Source organism: Tyto alba, unplaced genomic scaffold (assembly GCF_018691265.1).
Source record: "Tyto alba isolate M040663 unplaced genomic scaffold, T.alba_DEE_v4.0 Super-Scaffold_23, whole genome shotgun sequence".
NCBI classification, from domain to species: domain Eukaryota; kingdom Metazoa; phylum Chordata; class Aves; order Strigiformes; family Tytonidae; genus Tyto; species Tyto alba.
Window position 1 is genome coordinate 350,687 of NW_024881297.1, and position 20,680 is coordinate 371,366.

Here is a 20,680-nt window from a genome sequence, read left to right on the forward strand (position 1 = left end):
TCCCTCTCTACAGGGGAGCAGCAGCACCCTTCCCCTCCCGTAGGCCTCCAGAGGAATCCTGTTTTCTAACCCTCGTAAAGAAGCACTTGGCTGGACTAACAGGGATTGTGGGATGATGCCCCTGAACAGGCCATGTACATTCACACAGACGCCAGAACAATACTGATGCAGTCAGCTACTAAACGCAACTAAGAGTCAGAAGTAGAAAGAGGAAGCCTATGGCTCCCATATATTGTGTTACAGGACACTTCTAACCTGCACCCAATCATTTACATTTCACCCTAAGCAAAGACACCAGATTCAAATCTTAAATAATTGGCTCCCAGTGGGAGCGAGAACCTTTCACTGCTCAGGGAGTTCCTTCACCTCCCACCCCTCCAGCCACCTGCATTTGTTGCCAGGCCAAGTTCAAACCAACTCTGAAGAAAAAGCAACCAAAAAAAACCCACCAAACAGAAAACCCACATCTTTTAACTGACTACCTAAAAGACCCAAGTTTTTCACTTCGGGAACCTATCCACTATGCCAACACAGCGGGTAAAAATACAACTTAAAACATCTGCCAATTGCTTTGGTGTACAGCTGCACAGACAGGGCTGACACAAGATAACCTTCACAACAACTGAGGAGCAGAGACTGGCATTGTTATACTTCCACACGTGTCAGCATAAGCAGAAGAAAACCAGCACATGCTAAACACATGCACAGCACTTCCTACCTTGCTCACAAGATTTTGTTCTCACCCTGTCGTAACTAGACTACGAGGGAAACCAGCTCCTAATACTTTCGTGAAAAGCAAACCAAAGGTTTCCGCAGACTTACCACCACTCCAAAGCTCAGGTCATTCATTTGTCATGAATGAAAGAGGAAAATAAGAAATTCCTTCCTACCCTGTCGCTGCTTACATGGAAACCCCAATTCCTAGTGCTTAAAAGTCCTCCTTTCACCATGTTTCAAAACCTAACGTACATCAGATTCTCTTTCGCAATACTGTTATTTTCATACAGCTATGAAGACTGAAAAAACTTAACTGCTGTAACTGGTCTGGTGCAGTTGCCCAAGGCAAGATCTACAAGCTCATTATAGAGACTGCTACTGGGTGCGTCGAGCTCCCCCAGCAAGATGAGGAAAGTTCTGTCCAAACAGCAGGAGCACTTACCAAGAAGATTCAAATCACCAAGGGCAGCACCCTTCTGCTTCAGCAGAAAATTTTTGTTTGGCAAGAGAAGATGGCATAGAAACATACAAAGCAATAACTGGAAAAAGGTTACGAAGTAAGTAAACCAAGAAACTGTCTGCAGTTTAGAAAAAAGGGTAGCTAACAGAAGGGATAAGGGGTTTGAGAACAAGGCAGAAGGAAAGAATGGTGAAGAACTCCCTAAATACAATAGCTTATTTTGAGAAAACTCTGGGTAGGAATTCACACTGCATCTACCTCTGATAACAAGCCAAGGCACTGCAGATCTGTTCAACACCCAGCAGAGATCTTCTGTGGTCAAGGAAGCAGAGAATGCACAAGACACTGGAAAACTATTAGAACCCCCACTACCCCCTTTCCAGAAACAGGGTGTTTCTTCCCATAAGCTGGCAAAAGCTGTAACAACAGAATACACAATGATTTGGTCTCATCAACTATTCTAAATAAGCCATTCCATATTCACCTCTACTGACTTTCTGATTAGTACTTCTCAAATTCAGCACAGCCATCCTAAGACAGCAGGAAATGGTCTCACACAAAAGGCAGGCAGGCAGGCATCCAAAAGGAAAAGTAATTTGGATAAATGCAGGCTGCTAGTTGTCGCGTGCTATGGAAATATCTGCAATTTTGGCAATAAATTATCAGAATTCCATGCATTTATGCAGTTCACCATACGTGAAGCCAGCTAACTGCATGCAGTGCCATACTCTCCTTGATACAAAAGTTCAGCGACTCAGCAACCTAATACAGATTCTCGAAGCCAAAACCCTTATAGGGCACGTTTTCTCTTGGGAAGTCTAGTTGTAAGTGTTGCTGCAAACATTATTCCAACTACCTTGTTAGTTCAGAAGCTCTCCTGTTATTTAACCAAAACCCATCCTCATTTATTTATGCCTTAGCACCATCCATTAACTATTCCTTCAAATGGCTAAGTAATCATGTTTCCTCCCTAAACCCTGACCACAGCAGCATCTTATTCCTGCTAGCCTACATTATGATTCCAAACACTGAACTGAAGGCATCTTAAAAAAAGAACAAATAAATATTTTATTTTCCTACTGTGTTCATTTGTTTCATGTGACAGATTTAGGAAGTCTTCTTGTCCTAGGTCTATTTCCTCAACTCCTTGAGCATTCAGTGAAAAAATAACTTTAAAGAGTTCTGTCTGGTGGCCAACAATACACACAATAACAGATGTCTTAATCATGTATGACATTTTATTTTCACCTACATTCCATAATAGAAATAGTTCTGCGAGCCATTTATCCTGAGATTTTGAAATGCTCGGAGCTAATAGGCAGCACCTGCCTTTCCCTGGTAAGTCTCTGAACTCTCCTTTGGTTTCGAAACATCACATTAATTCTTAAGTGAAAGGGGGAAGAGCAACCCTCAGAAATGCCACCCTGAAGATCCCATTTTCTTTAGACATAAAAAGGTCATGAAACAGGGAACACATTGCATCATCCCCACCCACTATTTGTCACAACCAATTTCTAGTCTTCCAAGAACTGCCTTCTCAAAAAATTCCTGCAATTCCGAGGACATTTTGCTCCCTTCTCTCCCACATCCAACATTTCTAGCAAATTATGCCCTTCTATTTTTATAGGTAAGTACAACTACAGCAGTGCCAGATGCAGTTCAACCTAGCACTAAATCAGGAAATGTGTTTAAAGCAACTGACTCTCGGAGCCGGGACAAGCCCAGAAGCCTGGCGAGGAACCCACACCTCTGAGCCACAAGAAGCACTTCCCACTGGCAGAAGCCCACACACCACTTGGCCTCACAAAGACATTACCACTTGCTTGTAAGCAAGAACACAACATTTCCTCCAAAGCTGTAATTTTATCTAGTCATCTGCTGATGGGGAGGGTTTTTAATGATGCGGATTCTGCAGGCTGTTCTGTGTGACATTAGCAAGATGATGTTTCCAGAAGAAAGGAAAATATTCAGGCATCCTGCTTACGCCACACTTACCAAGCTGCCTCAACAACCCACTTAAGCTTCAAATGCAGCACCAGCAGATCTTTCACAACCAAAGCAGTTAAATATCCAGTCTAAACTCTCGATACACTTCTTGTTAACTGAAGGAAAGGAGCTACTTAAACTGTCACACTCTTAAGAGAGGCACTTTGGCTGGCCTGGCTTAGACCTCCTCACACCCAATCCTTTGTGCACTGGAGTCTTTCAATGGAGCTTTTTATCTATTTCTAGGAAGACTGCTGCATACCCAGGGAAACTTAAATTGAAACAGAATAGTTTAGGCTCCTTATGCACAAAACCTATGACTTCACAGCTTGTTCTTACCACAGCACTAACCTCAAGCTGTTACCTACTCTTGCTGTGTCGAACACAGGTCAAACTGACAAGCAAAAGGCCTTGCCCTCAACCTAGTCTGCTTCACAAGCACACAGACAGCTGCAGACTGAAGCCCAAATCCTGCCTTTACCCAGGCTGCAGACCTAATCATTTTTCAGCGGCACCACAACCTAAACCAATGAAATATTGACAGTGCTCCAAAGTTGTCTTCAAATTCTTCTTGAGTAAACAAAACCACACCAAGTTACCCCATAATTAGCTAACAATTCATTACAGCATCTTAAACTAATGTCACTGGCAAAATGGAAAAAGAAGAGATGCCAACATTGAGAAGATGGGAAAATCTGAAAATTATTTTTTCCCCCCCCTGCACATCTACTTGCACACTACATAGCAAACTGACATTTTTAACAAGAAATTAAGGTTTTATTTTAAAATATTCACAAGCATTCATCTTCCATGGGAAATTTAGAGACCACTGCTCTCCCAAGATGTCTCAGGCTACCTGTAGGCCCAAGAACACAGTGCTGCAATTACCGCAAATCATTTCATACTGGACTCATCAGTGGGCTGTTTTATCAAACACTGGAAAGGACTGAAACTTGCCCTGGGGAAAAATACATGGAAAACGCTGCAGTGGCACCAGTTTCAGGATATACCTGCCACCTGTATCCTTCTAACTGCTATACAGTGCTGAGGCCATGGGGTATCATCTTTCTTTCCTTGGTGGAACATGTAACTACCTTCTGCAAGGATGGCTATACCACTTTGTCTCCCAAAAGCGTTCACCACCACAGGCCAACTGAAGTAAGCTTTTCAAAATATTTGGAAGTGCTCAAGAGATTCTGAAAAGGCCAACTCAAGACAGCACACAGAACATTCACCTGGGGCATGGAAGCTTTTCATAGTTCAACTCCAGCTTTTTCATCTTCAAAGGCCTTTGCAAGCATTAATTAATCCTCACAAAGTATCTTTGAAGTAGGCATCATTAGCGTCTTGTTACACAGGGAAACTGAGGCAGCGACTGATTGCCAAAGGCCAACAAGTGAATTTATCAGAGAAGTCCAAGCTGTACTTCTGTGTACCTCCTTGTCCCTTTTCACCTGCTCTCTTTTTAAACCCTGATACACAGAAATACTGTAAGGCAACAACCAAATTCCAGAAAAGCATTTCAAACCTTCAAACAATAACATGGGGTGCTTCAAATGATAACATCCTGCTAAGAACAGACACATCAGAGCACAATCACTTAGTTTCCAATAGCCAAACACATCAGAGAAATTAAAATAAAATCTTAAACTACTTTCTGGAAATCAAATCAATAGTTGCAACATTTAAATGTATTTTCCCTGTGACGATCGCAGCATCAGAAGGACAGCAGGTAAAATTTAGTTGTGCATGTTCAAAAAGTGCACTGACAAGATTAATCTGAGCATTTCTATTTATAAAATTGAGTAGTCACAACATTTCTGTTCTGAAGATAAACGGTGTGCGAGCCAGGCATTACTTTCTTCAGTTTTTACAAAATCAAAAAGTCAATTTTTTTTGAGTCAAATTCCCACTCATTAAAATAAGCCTGTCCCAGTCAGTTCACTTCAATTTGGAGGTAACCAAACCAAGGTAAGAATTCAGGAAGCCAGCATTCCACAATCTTGTGCCCCTTTGACGTACCACCATGCAGCAGGTCTCAAGACCAATAAAGTAATTACCAACTTAGGACAGAGGAATACAGGCAAGGAAGCTTCAAGCCTGTACTCAGAGGTTACAGGTGCAGCGGGCCAGAGAAATGTGTGCTTCTGCCAGGCTCTGGGGCAGGATGAGAAACCCCAGAACACCAGCTATTCAAGAGCTATAGACAATTTTGCAAATGCTGTTCTACTCTTGATATTACTTGAAGATGACTATGAGACCCCCCTTGAACAGAGCAGGATAATGGTTTGAAACGAGTGATGGTGCCATTGGTCCAGCCAACTCAAATTCAGAAGACTGAAGTGATCCAGGACAGTACAATACTGGGTTAGAACTCAACATTAAGAGGTATTTGAAGGCTGTTCAACACAGTCCGAGACTTAAAAGCCAGCATCCATACAGGTAAGTCAAGACTAAGTGCACAAGCGGGTAACTCTCACTCTGAAAAATGTCCCTCTGTGTAAATTCTTCAGATACAGCCACTGCATTATTCTGAACACTAATAAAAGCAACACGCTTCTGAAAAGCGATCTCATCTATCAAAAATAACCTTCACAAACATTAAGCTGTAAAAAGTATAATTCTCTTCACATGGAGGGAAACACAGACTCTGCCAAGATCACCAAGCAAATCAAAGCAACCCGTCTGGGAAAGAGTTATGAGCTGCCAACTTCTTACACAACATAGCTGCTATCCCAAAAGGTAAGGCAGTGGTTAGAAAGCAATTCCAGGTCCAGGGTTTTGGGGTTTTTTGTGCTTTGTTTCTTTGTCTTTTTAAAGGAAGAAATCAGTTGCACTGACTTGAGAAGTTTCCATAGACACATGGTTATTCCTATAGAAACAGAATACACTTTTTTTTTTTTTTAAACACACTCAACTGTAGGAAACAGTAACTGAAAATACTTAGATCAACAGTGCACAGCTGAAGTTTCCAGTGTAGCCAGTAGAAGATAGAAGAACAACCTGAATCGTCCACTACTCCTAAAGTCTGTCCCTGAAATTAGAAATATTAAAGTTTAAAATAGTTACAATAAGAGTGCCCAAGAAATTATTCTTCCCAAAGCTAACTGCACTCAGTATCCAAGAGACCTCCGCTTTATAAGGAATGTCTTTGTGTGATTAACTCACCTACTGCCTGCCCAGTCCACAGCCAGTTGCCAAGGCTACAACAGACTGGTGTCACGCTTTAGGGCCCACCGGTCAGAGCCAAGTTACTTCCTTCCAGATTTCAGCCTGCTCCTTCTGCAGCACTGTCATTAGGAAATCTGCGTGGAGCATCTTCAGGAATCGGTACTCTGTTCTCCTGCAGTAACAATTAAGCTTCCAGACGACATTTCTGTGCAAACCCACCCCTGTCATATTCCCACAGCAGCTCCTTCTCACTCCAAAACAGGAGTGCTTCCTCCGCCAAGCTGTCCTTTCAGACACCTGACCCCCTGTTGCAAGGAAAAGAGCTGCACACCACAGCCACTTCCCCACACATCCTTGTCCCTTTTCTCCTACTCTCTCTTTTTAAACCCTGATACATAGGAACACTGTAAGGTAGCATTTGTTTTTTTGGTTGTGGGTTTGCTTCCCCCACACACACACCCAAACACCCCAGGTCCTTGAACTTAGCAGCTTAACAAGAAATTCAGTTTTAAAAAAATAAATAAATAATTCCCAAGGTAACAGATACAAACACAACTTTCCACAAAAAGGCAGGGAGGGGGTCCTTTCAGAAAGAAAGGAAGGGAAAAGCTTAGTTTCAAACACCATTTTTTAATTGAACACCACACTTTAAAAAAAAAAAAAAAAGCCACCAGGAAATAGGAATCTAAAAGTTTCTTCACCTAAACCCAAAGTATCACAGACTAGGGGAACTTAAAACAATGTCCTTAGCTTTCAGCACATGGAATTGACAATGATAGCAACACAACACAGGCTATTCCTAAAAGAAGAGCTTCTTCAGATGTCTGAGACAGAATAAATACAGATCCAGACAAAATTCCAAATCCCACTTTTTTATTTTCAGTGAAGCACTGTTATCCATCCTTCCTCATCCCATCCTTTTTCTTTGCTACACCATGGAATAAGTTTAACTTTCTGTAGGCTATTCAACCTCAACATGCTTCTCAAAGGGTATAATGACTGTGAAAGTGTCTCCCTCTACCAAGGTACTGACAGTGAAGTAGATACTTTTATTAGATACTTAAAATTCTCTACCCATCAAATCAGGAACTGAAATCCAGCTTCCCCATCTAGAAAAAAAAAATAGCTGTCTTCACAGGCTGAAGTTCTACACTGGATGGTATGACAGAAGGCAAATGAAAAGTCATCATCTCATCAATAGCTCTTACAAAAATGCAGGTATCATTATACACAAGACTCTACATGTTAAAAGAGCAAAAGTTTATCAGATGATTCACATCCAGTAAGGAGAAGGTTATTTAAGGTAGCCTTAAGGAATGATTTTGCTTTTGCTTGTCCCAACCATCACCACCCACATCTACATTCTTAAAATACATTTTTTTTTCTTCCATACATACACATTTTAGAGTCAGTGAAATCAAGCAAATGTGGGATTCCTCCAGCAGAAGTCAGATGCTCTTACATGCACCAGAACACAGCTGCAGACGAACTTTTGCTGGCTAAGCTATTAGTAGGGGCCAGGTGAGTGGCCCTTGGAAACCTGCCATCTACCTCTTCCCTCTGACACATGCCCTCGCTTGCCCTGAAGCAGCACACCTGGTGCCAAATCCACAAAGATGTTAGGTGGCCACAGACCGTTTCCTAGTCAAGCCAGTCACCTACGCTTCTCCCTGTCTGCCCACCTCCCTTTTTCCATCTGAGAGCTCAGAATGTGCCTGTAAACAAGGGGGAGGTGTTATGCTACAATGCTCATGTCTACTACAACCCCACCCAAGTAGGTGGCAATGGTGCTCCTGTCGTTTACCCAGTTGGATGCAACCTTTCTCCCAAGTAATCACAATTCCTAATGCAAAGAAGAAGCAAGCATCCAGAACACCACCCCGTAACCAGGAAATCATCATCAGTTTGCTATGCTCAAACACAAAATAAATTCCCTTGTTTCACTTGTAACATGTTCATTTAATACAATTGCATCTCCTGGAAAATCCTCAAAATAAACAAAGCAAGTCACAGTTGCCCTCACTGGATACTACCAGAGCTCTGCCTGTGCAGTCAAAAACACAATTAAACTAATTCCCAGAGCAGCCAACACTTGCGGAAGTGACTCAACTTCTCAAGCATTGTCCTCTGTAGGACTAACAGCAGTGCTGGGCAACACAGCGAGAGGAACAGGCCAGAGACACAAAAAGAAGTATACACGAGTAGCCATCAGAGAAACACTCAGATGAAAAATGGAAGAAGTATGCATTCAGCCACGAACGCCCTAGTGACTTGCAGAGCCAAGCAGGCAGACATGAAGAGGGACTGGAACATGTCTGTGCTATAAAATCTGCAGCCACCCGAAAGGCTCACTCTGCATGTTTTATCAATGTCACTGCACTGCTGCTCCCAAGATTCTTCACAGACTTTTTCAAGAGCTTTAAGACCACCAACCATCACTTTGAACAAGTCTTCACTCCAATTTGCAAGAAAGAGGCTTTTAGCAGAGACCAAAGTATCTCCGCACATTCTCCTCTGACATCCATTTGAAATGCTGTTACAGGAGAGGAATCGAGATTATCCAGCATGTTTTGCTGCACACTCCCAGGTATCCACTGACTACCTTGAGGTAAACGCAGTGCTGTCATTGCTCACAAAATTTCTGTCTTATTACAAACAGTTAGATTTTTAAGAAAGGTGAGGACTGATCTTGGCTATTTTGTTGGGCTCTTTCAAACAGATGCAGGTTCCTCAACTATTTTAAACACACACATCATGGAACTGCAGGGCATAATCAAAACCAGATTTGTTTCTGAAGATTCTAATATCCTACTATTCATGTACTACTTCTTTAAAAGAGCAGGCTACTAGCAGCTTTGAAGAAAGTAAACACAAAGTACTCCTTCCTCTCCAACTGCTTTGGTTTTTTCCTACAGACCACTGAGATGGAGCTCAGTATCTTTACCATTTCAGTCACTAATTAAGCTCTCTTCAAACTAAATAGCACTGTTTTTTCACTAATGTTCCCCTCTTTTCTCGGGAAACTCTTATTTCTGTCAATCAGCATTAGCTCACTTAAAAGGCAGGGCACAGCATGAATTCAAACAGAAGCTAGAACTTCACCCAGTTATGCTTCAAAGTTTCGTTTCCATGAAGGTTCAAATCTCAGTTTACTGCATGAATGTACCTAATAAATCATTCAGGAGACAGAACTACACTTCTTTTGTAAAACCCACCCTCTCCCATACACAAAACTTGGCACTAAAAAGCCATTACAACACTTGTGCTGTACGTGAGCGTACAGCGCATTTCCCGTTGAAGAAAGGGGACTCGACCAGGCTGTAAACAGGCGATTACCGAAAGGCTGCCGTACCTACCCTGCAGCAAGGACGGCTGTAGGAGAACTCACACCACAGGGAATATGGTTCTGCCCTGTGGCAAGCAAATTCAGAAACCAAGTCAAATGCCTGTGATAGAAAACTATGTAACATTTCTTAACAAAAGTATACCCACATGCTCCATACCCATCGAAACCTGCAGAAAGACTCAACCCTGTGAAGTCTGCAGCCTAAACCCTTTGAGACGCTCTCCCTCTCATTTATTATATGCATAAGGAAGACACAGACCCAGGAGCAAATGCAAGAACAACATTCATGTATTTTTGAGAAATTCTTAAAACCTCATTTGGATGTTTCCAAGAGAATGTTATGTTCTAAAGAAAACAATTACAGAGTGGGAAAATGCTTGGTAACACATGTGGGAGTGAGGATGACACAGCACATGTTATGCAGACGCATAGAAACATGAAAAGCAGTATTAGAAAAGTCGAACGTCACACAGAACATAAGGGTATGGAACCTTTTTCTTTTTTTTCTTTTTTTTTTTTTTTTTTTTTAAATTTCTTTTTAAGAAAGAAGCAGTAACATTCAAGTCCTGGCCTGGCAGTCAAAGTAAATACCAGCAAGAGGGAAACCCATCAACCACAGACTATGATAATCCACAAACAATCAGAAATCAAAACTAGAAAATACCATTATGGATGCAGCTAAGCAAATTGTAAAATAAATAGAAGGAACTATATAAAGCTGCAAGTCTGGGCTACTTCTTTCAATAACAAATGTGACTGTGTTTAAAGAAAAGATACTGGAAACAGTAACTAAGAAAGAAGGTTTACTAAACCATTTAAGTAGCCATGAAGCAGTTCAAGATCGTTCACCAAGTAACTGGAAATGCCATAAAGTGGCCCAGAGAGCTCCAGCTTGCCTCAGCAGCCTTGCACCCCACCAGTCCCACAAAGCACCATCCAGCCCGGGGGGCAGGAAGAAAGGGGGGGCCGTATAATAATAAATATATATATATATATAAAAATAAACAGTGCAGGTGATTAACAGTATTTGCCTACCCATGATTTCTTTACTGTAGTACTTTTATCAATTTGATAAAACACAGAGAAAAGCGTCCCATACAAAAGGGTATACACTACAAAGCAAACTGTTCCTCCTGCTACAGAGATTTCCTTATAGTCAGCTAAATTCTCTTTGTCTTTACATTACTGATGCCCTCTGTATTCCAAACCGTATCTGCTGGTAACAGTCACACTCTTTCAATACATTTAAGAAAGTAGGAAGCAGAGGTTTTCAGAAAGAGATCTACAAGCTGTTGAGGATGACAAATTCCAGCAATAAAAGCTTGGCTCTAGTATCAAATTAGATCCTTACTTACACACCAAATATAGCACTTGGAGAACATGCCTCAGAACATGGATCATTTCCCAAAATGTTGATCAGTGCTTTTGAAAACCAATGCTTTATGAATGACTAAAGCAAATCTAGTCATACAACCTAAGAAATCACAGCAGGGCATTAAACAACAAAAAAACACCTAACCAAACATTTTAAGAATGTCTTCGATCCTTTCAAACACAGAAAAAGAAAAATCTGTTAATGTGTTTAAGGAAAATGCAAGTTAAAAAAGGAGAAACTTAGCTAAATTTTAATGATGAAGGAGTCACATTAGCACTTTATAAAAAGCAATCTTTTATTGTAACCCCCCAAGCAAAACAGCCTGACAATAGGACCACAGCAAATGAGAAACATTCCGCAACTTACCAACAGAAAATCTCAAAGTAGGTATGGAAGATTACACTTACACTTTGATAAATAGGGAATCCATCAAATAACAAAACCATCATTAGAAGCAAGGAATAACAGAGAACAGGAAAATGAAATGGACAGAAGGCACTAATTAATAATCTAACAGCTTTCCAAAAATACACTGCATTATCTCATCAGCAAGTATTTCTTACACATCCCCCATATTAAATACCATCTTGTATGTACTGTGTGTAAGAATCTTCAGTAAAATTTGCTTATAACTTGCAAAGTATCATATCAGGAAAATCCACCTGTCTGAAGCATCTGAGGGAGAATGATAGCTCCTACATATACAGAACATTTCTTCTGAAATTATATAAGCTTGTGCATTTGACAGTTGAGTCCACAGTCAGTTTAACTGTTCCATGGTGAATTTTAACACACAGATTTTTTCCTCTCTTCCACTTACACCACAGCAAGAAATTTTAAGAAGAGCTGTCAACCACAGAAGTTAATAAAAAGACATTAGAAACACTTGATTTTTTTTTTTTTTAAGTTACGCTTCAGCATAAAAACAAACAGTATTTTATTGCCACAAAGCATGACAAGTAAAAGACAGTAATCCATTCCTGGATCTAGAACACTCAGCATGTCCCTAAAACAATTACTCCAGTCAAGCAAAGCCAGGACGATGCTACTGAAGTTGGTAAAAACACAACTGAAATATGATCTAGCAAAACAAAATATGGGGGGTTTTATTAAGGTCAATGTAGGAAACCCACCCAATTATTATTTGGGTTGAAATCATTTCTATATTGAAAATCAGATGTCTCAATTTTTAGCAAAAGAGATGTTTACCAAAGCTTACTTAAGCTCTTTTATTCTCTTTGTCATGAAGAAAAGAATCAGACTTGTGATAAAGACAACAAATCCAGGAATTACAAGTTCTTCACTGAAAGATGTTCTTCTTCACTGAGGAAGGGATTAAGATTTTTTGTGTATCAGGAGTGCTCATATCTCTAGGACACGAGCAATTAACTCTGGATAGTAAGCTACCAAAGGAAGAAGTACAACAACAGACAACTAAAAAACCCCTGAGTATGTGGGAAAGCAGCAAACTGCAAATAAAACTCAACTGAAACATGGGTAGGATCACAGGAGGTATGTAAGAATAACAAAAGGAATGGATTTCTGACAAGGAACAGCTGTGGACTAGAGAGGGAAGAGAAAAGAGGGTGAACAAGAAAGAAGTGTCTTCACCAAAAAAAAAAAAAAAAAAAAACCACAGAAGGGAAGTTGGGTCAAGAAGCTAAGGTTGCAATGGAATTTCAGGATGAATGGGAAAAGACGGAACAAAGGAAGAAAGACCATTTACATTTGCAAGGTGTATCAGAGCAACTGAAGTCCATGTTTGGAAGTGCAAGGCCTAAATGGACCAAAAAGCTGCACCTTATCCTTAGCTTCCTCCTGAAGAAAACCAGAAAAATTGCAGAAGAGTGAATGAATTCACTTCCAAGTACTGCTTTTAAAAGTTTCGAAATATATTTTCAAGGAAAAAAGTGACTGTTAATTTCATGAATTCACAGTGGGGGACTGTCTTCTTATTAATACAAAATTACCATCTCATTCTCATGAATTTACTGTCTGCTGACTCAAGCTACATATTCGAAGCAAAGACTTGAATTAAATGGAACACATCTGAGATGCACAACACATCTTACTACACTGCACAAGACTGGGTATCAGGTCCTGGAAGGCATACCCACACCTACTAAGCTAACTAAGAAAAAAGAAGGCATTTCAAACTTCTTATCAAAGAATCAGTTTAAGCTGCACAGATACATGCCTCTCCAGATGACCAATCCCCAGCTCTCAGTCCCTTCTTTCAAATCCTTTCCCCAAAATACTCACCCAGGCAGCAGTGCCCTGGGAAAGCACCTGCAGACTAACCACCATACTGGCTCTGGGAAATTATTTGAAAAATTAGAAAACTGACTTTGTGGTTACTTCTTTATGATCTGCTTTAGGCTGATCCAGAAAAGCTGCACACACATGGTTTTAGGTAAGCTAGTCAGAATGTACTGTATCTCTGGAGGCAAATTTATAGCACCCTGCTCAATCTTAAAATCCTGTGTATTTCCTTCCAGAAGAGGTAAATGCAACAGATGTTCTCATCTGGAAGAGAGCCACCTGGAAACTTATAGAAAAATAATTTTCTTGCACTTAGTTGTCTCATAGAGACTCCAAAAAGGACTTCTCCAGTTTTTCCTCCCAAACAGCTTCAGCATCATTCACCCAGGCTGACCTTCCTACGGCACAGGATGGTCCTTCACACCAGGACCAATACATCCACCACAGCCTCTCTTCAGTAACACTCACGTATCACGCATCAGGTGAAGTTACAATACTGACAGCCAACATTACACTAGTGCTGCAGAAGTGTTATGGAAGTCAAAGGGAAGGAAATGTCATGTTGAAAAAAGCAACACACACACAGATAAAGCAAAGCACTGGATCCTGATAATCCCATGTCATGAAATCCACAAGCTAAAAAAATTTTTTTTATTTTTAAAAGTCTGTGAAAAGCAATTAAATTATATTCAACTATAGGTGAAAACAGATTCTAGAACATCTGAATATATAATTCACAATCTCACTCTCTGTGTACTTTTTTTTAAAAAAAAAAAAAAAAAAAAGGCAAAAACCAAACAGCAAATTCATTGTAGCTCAACTCTAATAGGAAGTGGCTTAGTTTACAAATGCTAAAACCATTGCAAAGAGTATCCTGCGGTTTAGGTTGATTTGTGGGTCAAAGGCTTATTGATAGCTTTGGCAGCAGTATCTCTCATTGCTTACTATGGAAGACTTAAAGTAGCATAATTAAATGCAGCTATTTACTTCTCTTAAGAAAAACAAGGAGCTTCATTCTGTCAGCCTTAGGCACGAAAACATCTTATCACACTTGCAATTCTTAAGCCACCCATCAGTGGACAAATGCTTTTAATGTTTTATCCTTTCTCAAACAAGATTTAAAAAAGACTATCTATCTCTTGGGACCGGTACAGAGCCAGACATAACTGAGACTCCTGGGCTGTCCTTACCATGGTTGTCTGTTGCCATGAAGAGGTCCTAAATCCAAAGACTTGACAGAAAATCATCAAATGCTTTTGGCACCTTTTCAAGATTAAAATCCAAGCCACTCTACTCGCGCACAAATCCTCCCCTGAAAGTGATCCTTGTTCCACCACTATTCTCGGCTGACAAATGTAAAGAGCTAATTGCATAGGTTTACTAACATTGCAAGCACAAAGAAAGAAGGACAAACAAGGGAAAACAACTGTGGCATAAAAGCAAATTATTAGGAAGCAATTAAGACCGGACATCACTTCGATGTAGTAAACACAACTTTCACAGTGAACAATGCCCTTTTTCATATTTTTTTTCCATTCCAAACTAATGCTTTTATACTGAGAAGGACCCATCTAAGAACATTTAAGAAGTGCCAATCACTCCCTTCATCAATTACATAAAACAGAACATTAGCAGCAAAAGCTTTTTTTTTTTTTTTTTTTTTTTTCAATCGTAGTTCCAAACTCAGGCATCTCACAGCCTGAACTGGCCTGCGTAGCCCTGTTACTCTGAGCCAAACTTGTTTTTTCTGAACTAAAAGCCAAGCAGCACCATGAACTGGGCTTTGAAGCCCTCCACCCTTACTGAGAAGGCAGCAGCCAGCTACGATTTATTTCCATTTTATCATACGCAAATTTGACCAGCTACTTCTAAAAGCATATGCTAGTTTACCACGACACGCAAATACTTCGTCAACCTCATCAAGAACAAATGGAGTCACCCACAGGAGAACAGCAAAAATTCAACTACTCAACTCCTACAGGTAGTAGCGCACACACAAAGCTGAACCAAGTTTGAAGGACAGGGCTGGCGACACAGCCAAATTTACCGGATTGCCCGTTTGCACAGTGAAAAGGAAGAAGCCTCCTCCATGTCTTTTGCCAAATCCAGACACACCTGCTGCTTCCATTATTCTGACACCATCCCTCACATCGCTACACAATGATACCAAGTAACTACATTAACAAAAAGCTAATCCCATCAAAAAGGAATTACTATTTTTTTGCTGGCTTAGCTTCTTCAACATGCTCATCTGAAGGATGAGAAGTGCCTCAGTGAGTTTAACCCTATCAGCAAACTGCACCCTAACAAACTGTTTTGGGGTCTTCGGAGAAGATAAATGACGAGGGAAGCAGAGCGACAAGTGACTTTAAAAGGCCTTTTTCTAGAGAGTTTGAGAATTGTAAAGTGTTTTGTACCACAGGCAGCACAAGAGCCAACATGAACACCCCTGTGTAAGTTTTTCACTGCCGTGGTTTCTGGGAGCTCTCAGTTCCCTGGTGCTCCCTTTCTTGAAAGCAAGACTGGCTGCCAGCCAAGGGGCAATTCTTTTGACAGCAGGCATTTCAAAACAGGAATTAAACACAGAGTTAACACTACAAATGAAGTGATGTGCTTCAGTAATCTTAAACACAAATTTCAGGTAAAAGCATATATTTCTACAATCAATAATTCAATGAATCATAGAACCATTTAGGTTGCAAAAGACCCTTAAGATCACCGAGCCCAACTGTTAAGCTCACACTATCAATGACAGTTAAAAAAAAAAAAAAAAAAAAAAAAAAGAGAGGAAAGCAAAGTCTTACTTTCTGGGAACTTCACTGTCAGAGCTGATTCCATATATACTCCACCTCTAGGGAACCTTTTTGCTTTCCTCAAAACTCAAAATTACTGTTACCAAGACTTAAAAAAAAAAAAAAAAAAAAAAAAAAAAAAAAGCTGGCAATAACTTTGCAATTCTTTCTCCAATTTACTCATAGGGAAAACTCAGCACACTTTTCATTCTCTTACCAAAAAAAAAAGCTCTTCTAATTTCTACTCTTTCAAATTAAAAAAAAAAAAGAAAATTAAAAAAAGCCTGACTACACCACTAATGATACTGGTGAAACAATGGACTTTGTAGTAAGGTAACACACGTTGTGTCAAAAGCTTCTACCCTGATCTCTGCTCTAGGAACACAGCCTGCACAGAGGTATTATGCTATACCAAGCTAAAACTGAAGAAAACCAGCACATTAAAACGCAGGGAGAAAAACTTCTGAATGCTTGACAAGCATGTATTTCCCATTTCTAGCAGTTGGTAAATGCCTACATGTTCATTTTCAATGACTGAAATGCCAGTTCAGAAGTGCCTCACAGTCTTCTGTGGGAGTCCTTGATAAGGAGAAGATAAATACCACGTCTCCGACTTTTAACTACAGAAGGAGCACTCATGAAGCACTCGGTTGCTCTCCAGCTAAAGTAAGTTGAAAATCACTGCCCACTTTAGAAACAGCTTTCATTTGGTAAACGGCAGCAACACAGCATCTGGGAAAGCTGAGGAAAGGGAAACAACAAATAGTCATGACCTTCTTCAAGAGCAGGAGCAGACTGGGAAATCGGGAAGGCCACAGTGCTTGTCAACCTGGAAACAAACACACCAGCTCTGATTTTGGTATTACTCTGCAAGAGATGTAAGGAAAAAAAAAAAAAAAAAGTAATGCCCCACTGCACCTTTTGCACATATACACACAAAGTATGGTTTTAATTACATTTTTAAAAAAATTTACCCCCACACGCCATCAGAAGCAGCTGCTAGGCTCTGCCATGCTGTATAATAACACAGAGAAGGAAGAGCACATCTTTCCCCCAATTCAGCTTACCATAGATTAACTTGCCATAGATTCATAAGCATATGCACCTCAAACAATAGCTCCTCGTCCTCATTCTTACTTGTTTCCATCAGCTCCTCATCTTTCCAAGTCTCATCAGTTATGACTACTTACATGAATCTCATTTTAAAAAAGCTATACGTTGAAATTTTCTGAGGGATTTACTAATACATACATGGCTCTTTTTTTAAGAAAACACAATTTCAGAACTTCAATAATAAAACTGAATCTTTTCCTTTTAAAAATAAATCGCTTTCATCGAGCTTCTTTTTTATGTAAGTTTTGCCAGCGTAGGATAACACAAGCATGTTACCATATGGCACGCCTACCAGAACTATCTTTAATTTTTTTCCTTGGAGATGTAAGCTAAAGTACCTGCAACTATGCTGTAATTTCCTTTTAGAGAGAACTTACCAAGCTAAATTTTTTTGGAACCGAAGATATTTTCTAGTCCAATTCCCATCTTTAAATTTCTTTTAAAGATTCAGGATAACCCAAGCAACCATTGGAGAGGTTTATAAAGTCTTTTCAGAAAGGAAGAAACAGATCACAACGAGAAAATAGTGGCACTGAAAATAACAATTGCTGTCAAAACTGAGTTGTATTAATTCAGTGACTCGTCTCACAAGACAGTCTTTTTATAATGTTACCCATAACGAGAGAAGACAATAGTTTCCCTTGATTTTTCCCCCCCCACCATGTAGCTTTATATGTCACTGGCCCTAGCAACAGCAAAGAATAGCAATGGATTTGTCAGCGGGCAGGGACCGTGCAGCAGGCCCACGAGGAGGGCCCCAAGCACCCTGTGTTATCCAAGCACAATCGCCCTGTTATTTGACAACAAGCAAGTCTGCAAGCAGAACACGGCTTTCAATATCCTCCTTGAGTGTCAAACTGACAAACGGCAGCCAAGTTACTGACGATAAACCTGCGTGACCGGTTCACTGCAATTTAGAAAACGTTTCTAAGCGCGCAAGGACAATCTTCATCTGCCCCATCTTTATTATGAGTTCAAAATTGTGAGTCAGTTCACAAAAAGACAACAGCATCAATGACGCAGGGAAAACAGCATGGACAAACAAGTAACCCTGCTATCTCCACGCCAAGAAAACTACAGGTGAAAAAGGGGGTGAAAAAGTACTGTGAAAATATGGGGGGGTTGCAGCTCCAAAGGACGATACAAGTTTGCACCACTGAATCTGTAAAAGCGTATAAAGATGACCAATCACTATTTTTGAATAATTCTATCAAGTTAACATGATATTCAAGCTTGACAAAAGATGATGCTAGCTTTCTGCATACTTAAAAAAGCACCACAAAAACTTAACTACTTGGCAGTAAAATAGAAAGTTTCCCTGGGGTCTCCCTGAGGCCCATCAGGCATATTTTTAATTTTTTTTTTTTTTTAAAAATCCATTTCTAGACTGCAGATGAGCAAATTAGGTGCTGTCTACTACACTTTGCCAACAACAGCTGAGACACCTTTGCCAACATTTCTAACTTTGCCATGCAAGAATTTCGGTTTCCATTTCTGTATTTCATCCAGAAACATTCACTTGAAACAATGGAGGTGGGGGTAAAAGTTTGCCTCCCTAGGTTTCAGAAAGGTCTGGAAAAGGAAACAAGCATCTCATTATTGCCTGTCAGAGAGGGTGGAGGATTTCACGCTTTCCCGTTATCAGTTAGCCAAATGCCATGGACAGGGAGACTCTCTAATTTGCAAACCAGACTCCCAGGACACCACCGTCCTGGAAACCCTGTCCCTTCTTCTCCATTGCAGCAGCTGAGAATTACGAAGGAGGGGGACAGCTGGGCTTCTCATTAAGAGCACCGCGCCTGAATCCACGGCACTGTGGATAGTCAGTTGTACCTACCTCCCATCGGCAGCTTCCGCCCTGCAGCTGATAGGTGTCTTTCAAAAATCTCTCTTGGGGCAAGGCAGAACAAGCACAACGACAGGCAAGCTGGTTTGCCACGGCAGAGTTGAAAGACAAATGCAACGGAGGAATTGAGAAGGAAGCCAGAGCCCATGTTATTTGTCTCCATGAGAACATAACTTACTACAACACTCCAGTTCCCAAGATAAAGTATCCTCTCCGAAAGCAAACTACATATACATCTGTTGGTTATCAATATAAGCCTTTAACAACTGTCAGATATTATGGCAGTGGTCCCACTAAGTGCTCACACGTAACTCTGAACGTGCACAAACTGTCAGCCGGGCAAAGGCCTTAATGGAGCCTGGCTCTGCAAGGGCGCCCTTTTCAGCTGCTTGGATTTCCCTTCCTTCCCTAGAGCACATATTCACTTTAATTAATAGGTCACTGAACCGGTTTATGTTAATTGTTAGAAGCACCCCGTCTTTGTTCCCAAAGGGAGGGACCAAAGTTCATTCAGTTGTTGCCTACGAAGCAAAACTGCAAATCGCAAGGTTTTGCACACACCTAAATTGCCACCAATTCCTAAGGGAGCTTTTTTATGCCGAAGTAAACAATTGCCTTCTCATTACCAACCCGCACCCTGCCAGAGATTCCTCGCTCGCCGTGCTCGTAGCAGATCACCCCCGGTCATCTGTGCAACCATTACCTGAACCGGGAATTAACTTCTAAACGCTGCTGCTCACCAGAGCTGCGTCAACGCGGGGCTGTTTTAACTTCTCTACCGCAGATAACGCTACGGGCAGAAACTTCTGCTCGTTCCGTCCTTGCTATGAGCAAAAAAACATTATGGAAAAAAAAAAAAAGGGGGGGGGGGGGGGAGACGAGACTCCAGCAGATGGGTGTTTTCTCCCCTAAAGGCTGCTCTCCCCTTTCCAGAGACACCCCTTCTCACAGCACCCACCCGGAAGGTCTCCCCCGAAAGCCCCCTTCCCCCCCCCCCCCCCCAATTTAAAGCCTCGCGTGGATTTAATCGCTCCGCGTGGCTGCTTTTTTAAATTCGCGTGGAGAAGGCAAGTCGAAACCCCACTCCCACGGCGAACCGCCGCCCTCCAAACGCCCTCGCGGCGCGGAGCACCGGGGCCACAAAGGAAGAGAGAGCGGGCAGGGAGCCGCTCCGCCGCCGGAGCGGGACGGCGGGGCGAGGCGAGGACGCCATGCCGGCGAGGAGCGGCCCCCTCAGGGCGGCGGGCTGCCCTGCCCGGCGGGACGGGGCGGAGAAGGAAAAGGGGGAAGGGAGCCTTCTCCCTCCTCAGGGAGGAGAGGGGGCCGGAGCCTGCTCCCCGCTACACCGCCCTGGCCCTTCCGCGGCTACTCACAACAAGAAGCTCATGGCGATGGCGGCGGAGCGGGACCGGAGCTCTGCGCGGCTCGGCTGGGCTCGGCGCTGCTCGGCTCCCAATGGCAGCGGCGGCGCAGGGGCGGGCGCGTGCGGGGGAGAGCGCCGCGGGGCGGGGACACGGCCCGCCCGCCATCACCCCGCCGCCCCTCCCCTCCCCTCCCCTCCCCGCCGCCGTTAGCCCCGCGTGCCCCCCGTAGCGCCTCGCTGCGCCCTCAG

The 20,680-nt window shown here is 41.8% G+C and overlaps 1 protein-coding gene across 1 annotated transcript in view; it reads right to left on the reverse strand.

Moving 5' to 3' along the window:
• Window positions 1–20,532, reverse strand: part of MOB1B (MOB kinase activator 1B) — a 43,689-nt gene extending 23,157 nt beyond the window's left edge. The window contains exon 1 of the mRNA XM_042796688.1: window positions 20,442–20,532. Coding sequence (XP_042652622.1) covers window positions 20,442–20,455 — 14 coding nt within the window. The 5' untranslated portion in view covers window positions 20,456–20,532. The remainder of the gene's footprint in view (window positions 1–20,441) is intronic.
• Window positions 20,533–20,680: the final 148 nt, after the last annotated feature.